The sequence below is a fragment of the Oreochromis niloticus genome, linkage group LG2, assembly GCF_001858045.2.
Source record: "Oreochromis niloticus isolate F11D_XX linkage group LG2, O_niloticus_UMD_NMBU, whole genome shotgun sequence".
NCBI lineage: Eukaryota > Metazoa > Chordata > Actinopteri > Cichliformes > Cichlidae > Oreochromis > Oreochromis niloticus.
This window is the reverse complement of record NC_031966.2, coordinates 20214651-20226158: the sequence shown is the minus strand read 5'-3', so window position 1 is coordinate 20226158 and position 11508 is coordinate 20214651. Positions and strand designations below refer to the sequence as shown.

General features: G+C 46.0%; 2 protein-coding genes across 4 annotated transcripts in view; one reads left to right on the top strand and one right to left on the bottom strand.

The window, feature by feature from the left end:
- Positions 1-834: 834 nt before the first annotated feature.
- Positions 835-6902, top strand: npas4a (neuronal PAS domain protein 4a). 3 transcript variants are annotated; one of them, XM_013270940.2, is made up of 8 exons: positions 835-1393; positions 1849-2006; positions 2097-2199; positions 2291-2600; positions 2729-2838; positions 3000-3135; positions 3257-5022; positions 5152-6902. In XM_013270940.2, the coding sequence occupies exons 1-8, from the start codon at positions 1219-1221 to the stop codon at positions 5178-5180; spliced, it is 2787 nt and encodes a 928-aa protein (XP_013126394.2). In that variant the 5' UTR covers positions 835-1218; the 3' UTR covers positions 5181-6902. The 3 variants fall into 3 exon arrangements, with proteins under 3 accessions (XP_013126394.2, XP_019220614.2, XP_003444666.1); XM_019365069.2 differs by having other exon boundaries at positions 1846-2006; XM_003444618.5 differs by having other exon boundaries at positions 836-1393; positions 1843-2006.
- Positions 6903-10063: 3161 nt separating this feature from the next.
- mrpl11 (mitochondrial ribosomal protein L11) overlaps positions 10064-11508 on the bottom strand; it is a 71539-nt gene continuing 70094 nt past the window's right edge. Inside the window, exon 6 of the mRNA XM_019365057.1 lies at positions 10064-10288. Within this exon, the coding sequence (XP_019220602.1) occupies positions 10174-10288 (115 nt within the window). The 3' untranslated portion in view covers positions 10064-10173. The remainder of the gene's footprint in view (positions 10289-11508) is intronic.

Genomic DNA, 11508 nt, shown 5'->3' with positions numbered 1-11508 from the left:
GTGGATTTCCTATATTGAAAAGATGTTGAAAAAACGCCAAAGCTCGCCTCTTAACAAACAAAATGAAATATTTGCAGCAAAGCCACGAAAACATGCGATAAATCCACATCTAACAGACTAAATAAATGGATACTGTCAACAGATTTTGCTCAGTTTTATGCGGCGATGGCCGCTTCAGATGCTCGGAAAACATTTCTGTGCATTAAACAGGAGACGGAGACGGTGTGCGGCAGCCTGGCTGACCGCGCTCTGCCTCTGCCCCGTCTCGATCTCACATTTTTCAGATGCCGAAAGCGAATGTGGTCAGAAACGAAGCGCACCCATCAAGCACCTGCAGTGTTTGCCCACAGGTCCGGGGCAAACAGGCATCGGCGGGTATAGCCCATCTCAGGTGCCAGACATATAAACACAGAGACCTCTTTTCGTATTCAACCCAGTCTTCCCATCCCCCCTCCTCTTCTCCCTGCACCCCCTCCTTTTCCTCCCCTCCAATACACCGGAGTCCGGTGACTCCGTTTACGTTTTACGCTTGCTCCGCCCCATACTCGGTTTTGTCCAAATCGGGCTTTTTGCGTCGCCGGAGCTCCCGATTTCAGCCCTACGTCATCACCGAGTAGAGGGAAGAGCTGACGTCGAGGAAGAGTCACCGAGAGGAGAGGGCACGGGAGAGGGAGGGGGAGAGTTTCACCAATGCTAACACAGATATGAGACATATCTATCCCCCCCATGGCCCCCTCCTTTCTTCTCCACCCCCCTCCCTCCGTTTTACGTCGGTGTTGGTGCGTTGGGAGCCCCCCTGCTCCGACGGAGTCCCAAGCTATATAAGTGACCGGCGAGCAGAGTCCCTCAACCAGATTTACGGGTTCCGGACTTCTGTGCAAGAGACGGCTACTACAGCCGCCGATTCACCTGCACTCCGAAAGGAGGGACAGACATCCAGCAGCACGGCCAGCACCCGAGCTGGACGCTGCGGCGGAGCTACAGCTGACCTGGACCGGACGGGAGAAGGTTTTAAACCTTGCTCTGGAAAAGAAAACAGCTGAGATGAAAGTCCGATCACACACCTGAGAGCTTTTCCACTTTTGCCAACTGTCTCTTAAGACATCTCGGAGACAGGGATCCGCCGAGGCACGACCTCAAACAGCAACACTCCGCTCACAAACTCTCCAACTTATATCAGGAGGAATTTCGATATTTCAACGCAGCAAAGCAGCCACAATGTACCGCTCAACCAAGGGAGCATCCAAGGCTCGACGGGACCAGATCAACGCCGAGATCCGGAACCTGAAGGACTTGTTGCCCATATCTGATGCAGATAAAGCGCGTCTCTCGTACCTGCACATCATGTCACTGGCCTGCATGTACACCAGAAAATCCGTCTACTTCACTCAGGGTAAGAATGATTTTTTCAAAAATACATTTATCTATATACATAAAATCGACCTGTTGATGAATCTCATGTTCTGCTGCATAGACAGACTGCATCTCTCACAGTTGCGGAATCAACAAGTGTTTCGGTGTTATCGATGAGCTTTTGTGTTTATAAATGGGATTTGGGGGGTAAACTGTGAATCCGTGACTCACTGATTTAACGTAAATAATCGACACTGAGGTTGATAACAGCGTTTAAACGGCACTTTGCCGCTGTCCGTGGTGCTGAAATGCCTCAGCATCCTGAGTGCTGCCGTGGCGCTCTCCGTGGTGCTGAAACACGCTGCGGCATCTGCGTTTACTATGCGGAGATCAGTCACATTGTGTTCTTTCTTTCTTATTAGCTACATTAACAAATATCATCCCCTGTTTTTTTTCTTCACTCCCTTCCCATCTTCCCCTTTTCTCCAGAAGCAGGAGCTGGTGTCAGTCTCGAGGAGGGCGCGGGGTTTCTGTCTTTTCACGAACTGTCGGAGTTGATGCAGGCGCTGCCGGGCTTTTTGATGCTGCTGACCGGAGAAGGGAAGCTTCTGTACCTGTCAGAGAGCGTCTCCGAGCACCTCGGACACTCCATGGTGAGTCTACACACGGCCAGTGCCTTAGCAGTTCAGCAACCCCGAGTTTGGGATTTGTAACTAACGTGGCTGTGTGTGTTTCTTTCTCAGGTGGATCTTGTGGCACAGGGAGACAGTGTGTATGATATCATCGACGCCTCAGACCACTTTATCATGAGGACAAATCTGTCAGCGACTACATCGCTCGAGACCGGTAAGATAAATGTTTAATCTTTTTTTTTCTCTACCTAACACAGACTGACAACCAAACGTGATGCTTAATAAAGCTCTCATTTCCCCTTCAGACCGTCTCTTCCGCTGTCGCTTCAACACCTCCAAGTCCGTGCGAAGGCAGAGTGCCGGAAACAAACTGGTTCTGATCCGAGCTCGCTGCCTTTCTCCCCCCTCTACTTCTCCTGCCGCCGGGTCTTACTGGACCTCCAACCCAGTCTGGGTGTGTTTCTGCTCTCCTCTGGAGCCCCACCCGACCCGTTCCAGCCCCGGGGCAGAGAGGGAGTCGACCTCCACTCCTCCCCTGGCCGAGTCCAATTTATTCCTGGCCTGTTTCCACTCCCAGCATGGCCGGGACATGAGGCTGCAGACAGCTCAGGACAGGTGAGTTCCCACAAAATAGCATTCCGTCTCCCACCTGTTGCTTTAATGTGAACTGGAATATGTTTATGAGATAAAGTGGTGAAACATTATCCCGCTAACACATCGCCACCCACTCTCCCCGCCTGCAGTGTGAGCGCCTATCTTGGCTTTGATGTGACAGCTTTAAGCTCCCGCTCCTGGTACAGCCTCCTCCACCCACAGGATCTGTCACATGCCTCTGCTCAGCACCGTAGCCTATGTAAGTGTACTCTTCACACATACTTACCAGTTACAACCAAACATGCCCACACACTTACACACTTTGGGCGCGCTGTGGCACATCCACACACTGAAAAACACTATGATGATTAATAGGATTACAAACTAACGCCAACTTGTGCTGCCACTCTTTTTCAACAGTGAGGGAAGGAGGAGAGGGCAGAGCTGAAATGGTGGTGCGCGTGCAGGCTCAGGACCAGTCGTGGGTTTGGCTCTACATGGTTCTTCAACTGCAGCCTGGTGAAATCCCCATCAGCAGCAACAACTACATCATCAGGTATTTACTAAAGCAAACCAAACACTACTCATCAATTTTGAGATCAAAAAAGTTGGTAAATGTGATCAAATCCCGCCAACCTAACTCATCGGTTCTCCTCTGTTTTCCTTTTATCTCTCAGTGATTCTGAGGCTTGGTCAGTGCGCCAGCAGCTCAGCTCAGAGCAGACACAGCTGACCCTGGTCCTGAGCGCTGGGACGTCTCAGCAGGAGAGCCTGAGTCTCCAGTCACCAGAAACACTTTCCAGCCCAGACCAGGTGTTCACCCCTGGCAGCAGCGGCCTGTCCGGCCAGTCCTTTGACTTCAGCACTGCTGGCTGCAGTGTGGGCTCCTCTGATGAACCAGGGAGCTCTGCTGCCGAGGCCATGCAGCTAGAGGGTGACCCTCGCTCCAGTATCTCTTCGCTGGAGGAGGAAAGCTTCTTTCAGCAGCATCCCACTGAAACCCCATCAGCTGCTTCTTCCCCCACTCCAGTCACTGTTGAAACAGTAGCAGACTTAGACTTTTTAACCCAGAACATTCTCCTGCCACCTTCCTTCCAGCTCGACCCTCCACTGCCAGTTCTCCCCCTGCCTCTCCCCCCTGTGCCCACCTCACAAGCTCAGCAGACCAAAGAGTTTGTGTGCACACCCCCCTACACCCCCCAGGTGGGTGGGGCTAGCTTTCCTTTTGGCGAACCCCTCTTCAGCTTCGACCCCACAGGCACCACTACTCCTCCGCCCTCCGCTACGACTGCCACTGCCACCACCTCCTTGGCCCCCTCGGCATCCTCCACAGCCCCACCAACTACTGCCTCCAGCCCTGCTCCTCCCACTACCCTCTCTACCAAACTTCCTCTTGCACTACCTACCCCATCTACTGAACTCCTTTTCCCCATCGAGCCCTGCAGTGTCTCCCTGTATGAGAAATTGCCCCCAACACCTGACAGCCCCGGAGATGGGGACTGCACAGTGATGACCCTTCCTGAGGTACGGGGTCCACTGTATGTAGATGTACCACTGGGGCCCCTCCAGTGCCCCCCCGAAGGCCTCCTGACTCCCGAGGCATCACCTGGTAAACAGCCATGCCTCTCCTTTTTCTCCCTTGAGAGGGAGAAGGAAAGGGCGGAAATATCCCTCCTAGCTCAACACATCAGCTCTCTGGCAGAGGGATTCTACCTGGATCCACTCTTGTCAAAACTCTCTCCTCCCTCTGTATCACCATCCTCCACCCCTCCCTCCCCCTTCCTGTCTCCAGCCATTGAAACTGCTGATTCAGTCCACATGCTGAAGGAGTTTTATCCCATCAAAGCATGGAGAGGTCTGGACATCCCCATCTTCCTCGACGATGATGATTCTCTGTTTGAAGAGAGCATCCTAGAAACCCTCCTCCAAGATGAATTTGCTCCTTCCCAGTCACCTGGCCTCTCTTCCCCCTTGACCTCCCCTATGCCCAATCCCTCGAGCCCAACATCTCCTCAAACCCCAGTATGTTGGCGCCAACCCTCCCAGTTTGAGGGAGTGGGCCACGTCTGTAGCGTCCAATCGGCGCAATGTAACTCCATGGCTGGGTGCGGGGCGACTGTGGCTGCTGAGGCCGGGGTGAAGGCAGAAGGGGAGGGGCTAGCGGAGGAAGCAATGGAGATCGAGGTGGTGTCATCTCCTGTGTCCTCTTGCTCCTCCATCCCAGCTTCCCCTCCCCTCATCCTCACTGCCTCCCCCAGCCCCACCACCTCCACGCCCATCGCCTCGCCCACGCCTGCCGTGTCTTGCACTCAGTCCCTCCTGGAGGAACTGGCCGTCCTGGAACCCATGTTTGGGGCAGGTGCCTCGATCGCCCCTGGCTTAGGGCAACAACCTGAGTTGTATCAACTCCAATGTCATCCATCGCCACAGTGCTTCCACAAAGGTAAGAAGCTTTCCCTTTCTTTTGCTCTCTTTTGTAAAATCTCAGATTTGTTTAATAAGAAGACAAAACACAAAATGAAAATGCCCCACTGATTGTGTCTTTCTCTCTTTTCTCTTTTTTGTCTTTCAGATGGGAGTGGAAGTGTTCCTCCGTTCTAAAATAAGTCTGTGACTTACTTCATTAAGTATGGCATATTGTCATATTTTGTGGAGATCCTTTTACTGAAAAGTAAAAAATATTTAAGTGTATAAATATACATAATGTATATACAACTTAAGGACTTTAACTCCTACATGTCTCCGAAGAACAAAGATTGGCTTTATATTTTTGTTCAGTCATTTATCTGTATACTACAACAAAACTGGTGCGATTTTCAACACGATGGTGCAAAACTACGTGGACCCATAACTGACTGGGTTCTGAGTCCACGTGGTGTCTCAAGCTTCTCTGTTACATGAGCTTCAGATATCATCAGGCAGAGACACCTCTCTGAAGCGCTGTTTAACTTCCAGATGCGCATTTGTATTCACTCGTAGTGAAAAATCTGTTGTGAACAAAAAATGAAAAAAAAAACCCCAGAACAATACATTTCTTGTTATTTCAAAGGACAGATGATCTATAGCACTTTTGCCTGACATGCAGCAACGCAAACCCAAACCTCAAACGTATTGAAAGTCAAATGTTTACAATTTCTTTAAATCCTTTAGGATGAACACTGTCAGTTCACCAAAAACAAGAAAGATTTCTTGTCTGAAATCTTCTTTTCAGTCTTCAGACCTGGAAGACAGCTGTTCCTCACAACCTTCTAGGCGACAACAAATCTCCAACCATATTCAACAAAACCTGAGATACTTTGAGCTTTGAGTTTGCGACTTCAGACCTTTAACATTTCATATTTATCTCTCCATCTAAAATCTTGTGAATCAATGTGATGTGCAAACAAGAAAAAAAAAAGGAAAAAAAAAAGAAAACATGTGAGGAGATCCTGGCATGTGAAGATCTCAGTATTGTTGCCGGTGTCCCATTGCTTTATGAGATGCAACACCAAACAAGAGATTGTCTGGAAGTTTGCCGGGGCTCTGATCATGCCACAAATCCACTGCTACTTTGTACTGTACATTAGACTCTGAATGTGGGCTCTTCAGGTCCCTCCTGGCCTGATGGCAGTTGGCTGGATATTCTTGCAGCATCAATATTTGAAATGCTGGCAGCTTATAGCGGCTCCTGTGTGCCTGAAATGGCCCTGACCTGCTGAACTCTGAACTCTTTATCATGTCCATTCAACATGGACAGTTGCATCGTTGCTCCACTGGAGCGCGGTGCAGTGAGGCACAATTGACTATGTGAATGAGCGATTCTTCTTTTTTGAGAGGGGTTAGAATACAAAAGTTTTGTTTTAAAAAATGAAAATACGGACGGGGTGCTATTTCTATTCAGTTACCAAGCGACACGGGTTGAGAATGGTACAATTCCCATGGTGTCGACATGCTCACGTAGAGTTGTCTACGGTCAAGTAAAGGATTGATTCCTACGTTCTAGCTATTAAAGGCTAAGTTACTATACATGTGTAAAATTATATAATTGTATGTGTGATATTTGAAAACAAAAACAAAAAAGATGTTAATGCATATGCATTATGTCTGTGGATGTAGGCATATGTTCTTTTCAGAAAGGTTGTACACATTTGTACATTTGTATGAAACAGTTATTGGTCTGTACATATAAGAAAAAGATTTTTATTGCATAAGATGGAATATATTCTAAACATCTTACTTACTGCAGAATGGACATTGTGGACCAGTGTTCTATTGTGATGCTTATAAGTGTATTTGGTTGTCATACAAATGCATTTATAATAAAGTGCACTTAATGCTGCTGATGCACTTGTGTCGTCATAGTCAAGCCCCCCTGTTCCTCCCTCAGCCACATCATCATCATCATCATCACCATCATCGCTATCATCATCCCACCATCCCTGCCTCTTCTCCTCCCTCCCCCCTTTTCGCTCTCCTCCATTTCTTCCCCTGGAGCGAGTTTCGCTCAGCAACAGCACTGACGCACACACATGACGAGACAGAATGAGACACTATCTGACTCACACTGACGCACACACTTGGCATCGAGGTTTTTGCATGTACGCTGGCACACACGGTTGGCCTCCCACTTATGATGATGCACACACACACACAAACATAATAGTAGGCATATGACCCCCCCCGCCACCCCTCTTTATAAATCACAGTAGCCCACATTCACTGATGTACCTGCGACTCTGTCAGCGCTCGGCGTGGTGTAAGACTCCATATATAGGCATTCCTGCTCAAGTGCTCTGACTGAAACAGCCTCCCATCTATTCTCAGCCTCTATTCTGAAGGATCAGAGAGGGGAGGGCTGGAGAGAGAGGGGAGACAAAGAAGGAGTGAGCGGAGGCTAAAATTAGAGGTACAGTACAGAGGGATGTGGGACAAACTGTCACACAGTGGAAAAGATGGACATAACCAGATATAACAAAACTGAAAAATAACAAACATGCAAACATCCATTTGCTGCTTTCTTTAAATCACTATACATATATGATTATTTATATAAGTGAATATAGATGGATGGATATTCATCTTTTTTTTCCTTTCAGGTCTCACTATCAGTGCCACGAAGCAGAAAAAATAAGCCTTTAATGTACACGTTGAAGCACAGGCTTAAACATCCACCCTTTCTCTGCAAGTGAACATTTTGTTCCACTAGTACCTGCTGCAGTGTTACTGATGGAGGTGAGTGGAGGGAGTACAGCACAGCTAACTGCTGCTATCTCCTGGCAAAGACAAGCACTGCAACAAGAGGAGCATGCTTTGTAGTACAGTATACGTTGTGGATGAAGCCATGTGAGAAAAGAGCTAATGAGGAAAGAACTGTTTTATATTTCAGGGTAAATTAACCAAATCAAATTCCAGGTGAAACTAAGATCCAATCTCCGCTGTTTAACCTGGAGTATAGACACAGCTAATGTGAAACTGGATGATAAGAGTGGTCTCATTATTGCATTATCACAGATTAAAGAGTATACTTGGATACCAATATCTTTGTGATATACACTGATGAGCCACAACATTAAAAACTCGTTATTATTATCGTGTTGAGCAAAGAGAGATGTCACCTGGGGGCGTCTGTGGTATTTGGGACTGCCAGCAATAGGCTGTTGTGGGTTGGAGGGTGGGGGCTTCACCAGTCACCCTAGTTCATCATATATTAGATTGGGGACCGACCTGGGAAGTTAGGAATCTAGTTCCACATCATCTCCACTGGTTCTTTGTGTCACCGTGGCAGAGCAGAGGGAGGCCTCAGCCTCAGTGGAGGGCTTTTTGGAGAAATGTGGTTATGTGTAAAAATAATATCAATATTAACCCCAGAACCCAATCAGAACCATTCAGCATTGCATGATAACGAGTTGCTCTAATTATTATCACCTCAGCAGTGATCAGTATGTGCAAAAATCACATATAAAATAATACATAAACAAGCAATTATATATCTTCTAGCAACAGCCAGTGATTGCAACTGTTGATCATTTCTGCAAGTAACCATTATGTTTATTTCTGCCTGAGAATATACCTAGTAATTCTTTCAATGATGTTAATTTTTTGCTTTTGATCACACGGTATGGTGCAGACCACCATCAAAAAACATGAAATAAAGAAATGATATTTGAAAAAAGTGTTGCTAGTCTCCAAATACAGTGTACCCCTGTGGTCATAAAGGTTCAGGAACAATACTCAGGTAGGCTGTTAGTCCTAACGCCACTCAGTATTAAGGGATCTAAAGTGAGGCAAGAAAATATCCCCCGCACGATTACACCACCAGCAGCCAGAACCGTTGATGTGAGGGAGGACAGCAGGACGATGCAAAGCTTTCATGCTGCTTTTGCCAAATTCTGATCCTACCATCTGAACGTGACAGCAGACTCATCAGATGAGGCAATGTCTTCTTTTGTCCAAGTTTTGGTGAGGCCATCCAAATTGTAGCCTCAGTGTCCTGTTCGTATCTGACTGAAGTGGCGCCCAGTGTGGTCTTCTGCTGCTGAGGCCCATCTGCTTCAAGGTTCAGCGTGTCGTGCGTTCTAAGAGGTTACATACCTTGGTTGTAATGAGCAGTTATTTACGTTTCTGTCCCCTTCTTATCAGTTATGAGCAGTCTGAGCTCTGGCATCAAGAAGGCATTTTCAACCAGAGAACTGCTGCTCACTGAATATGTTCACTTTTTTGGACCACACTCTGTAAACCCTAGAGATCCCTGACAGTTATGCTAGTTTATCTTGATTTGATAGAATAAAAATGAGGATAAAGTAAAATAATAATTCAGGGTTTTTAAACATAAATCAGCAAAAAAAAAAAAATCCCTGTTAATTCAGAGTCAAAGTAAAAGCTCATGTCTCTAAATTGCTTGTTATGTTCCATGAGCAGTTCAAGAACACAGTAGTCAACAAATAAGTACAGATAAAAGAAAATATTCCTCATATTTTACGAGCTGAATAATTATAATTTTTACTAAAATTATTCGACTGACAGTTACACCTAACGAGCTGTGTCAGCACTGGCAGACCAAACACATTTAAACAAAGTTTAAGTAGTTAAAAGTCATTAATTTGAACAACAGAAGTTTGAAGAACGATAAGATTCCTCTGAAAGTCAATAATTCTCTCACCGCCCGAGGTCCTTGTGATTTGTGCAATAATTAATGTGCTGAACCCCTCAGATCCCTGATAGATAGCAAAAAATGTGAAATGCACAGGAAACCATATGCACAACCTGTCAAATACCCAAACTGCCTCCAGAAGTGTTAATAATAGATAATAACATCAAAGAGACTGAATATACAAATCCTTCCATGACAGAGAAATTACATTTTCATTAGCTGAGCTGGAAGGAAATTAATCACGCGGGCTCGTAAATATTTTGAAAATCTAAGTGGGTGTTGTTGCCGAAATGTAGGCGATGTAAGCCGTATGCCATTAAAGGGAAGTCTTAATATCAGAAAGACAAGGAAAGGGTGTCGTGTAACACGTTGTGTTTATTAAGTTCAGACACACACACATTAACAGTGTTTTTGCATGAATGTATAAAATGAATATAAAGAGAAATGCAGGGATGTTGCAGGACTTCATTTCTTCTTGCCCGCTAAAGCTTCGGCTGCAGCGGCTGCTGCTGCGGCAGCGTCCGCTTTCAACTTCTCCTCTCGCTGCTCCAGGAAGACTTTGTACTCATCAGCTGATAGACTGGAGAGGAGGACAAGGAAGAGAGAGAGGGAGACAGAAAAGGAAGATTGGAGATGAGGACAGAGATACACCCTTATTTTTTAAACTTGACAGGAGAAATCCTTCAGCTATCTGCAACATTAACTCCAAACCCCTTTTTGTTTTCAGCTCCCTGAATGAAAGAGCACCGACTTCTCTCGGGGCTCACCACAATGCAGCAGTGTTCAGCAACCCATCCAGGGAAAATTTCATTGTACAAAAAGGCAGAGATACCAATTTCTTCACTGACAGTACTCCCAATAAATCAAAATGCACTGCAGCCACGAGACAAGTTAGGTTGTAAGCAAGGGGGAGAAACTGATTCTGGGAAAAATACAGCACTATTAGCTGAAGTAGAAATGGAAGCGGCAGAAGCAGATGATAGAGCCTGAATACTAAACTACGTGATTAAAAAAAAAGAAACATGAAATGCTGTGCACGTCATAAATGATAAAGATCTGGAGGGATAGGACGAAATGCAAAGCGAACAGGTTTATGGCGCTTCGTCTAAAAGCAATCCAAAGCAACACGTACAAACCCATAACATCCCATTTTTTCTCTGATTTGGCACTATATACTATTTCTACAGTCACTATAAACTACATGGTGTGCTTCGGCATGCTGCGTTTGCAGTCAGTATATGGAAAAATAAACACGTTTAGCAGTTTTATTCTAACAGAAACCTCTGCAGCCTCGGAATCAAACTTTCATCCCACACAGGAAACAAATCACTTCTCTCCAAAGGTTCACTAGTTATTTTGTGTTTTCAGGCTTGTTTGTGGAGCTTTTTAATGACCGTCCACACTTCTCTTTTTTTCCCCCCCCGCAGCTGTGGGCAGCTCCTCCGCCGCCTCTGCGAACTACATTGTGGGTGAGCCCATTAAGAGCACATTGGAAAATCAAGGGTTTCTGGTATGCATACTAACTTTGAGCATATTTTGCTTTCATAGTGTAATCATAATACACACTCAGAACCCAATTTGCACGTTAACCCTTTAACACCAGGAGCAAAAACTGAGCGTTTTAACATGTTTCTCTTTGTACTGTAAACGACTAACGCATTTTGTTTTCCTTAAGCGGTGAATTTGTAATTAGAATTTAAACAGAAAACAAAATGTAATTAATTTAAGTATCACACCGATTGTGCCTCTTTTTTTTCCCCTCAAACATTTGGGTTTCACATTTTTCACGATGGAAACACC

What these genes read in the sequence shown, in the direction of transcription:
- npas4a (XM_003444618.5), top strand. Translation starts at nt 1,219, where the DNA reads ATGTACCGCTCAACCAAGGGAGCATCCAAGGCTCGACGGGACCAGATC. An exon ending in ATCCGTCTACTTCACTCAGG is followed by an intron (nt 1,394 to 1,842) that starts GTAAGAATGATT and finishes CCTTTTCTCCAG; the next exon opens with AAGCAGGAGCTGGTGTCAGT. An exon ending in AGCACCTCGGACACTCCATG is followed by an intron (nt 2,007 to 2,096) that starts GTGAGTCTACAC and finishes TTTCTTTCTCAG; the next exon opens with GTGGATCTTGTGGCACAGGG.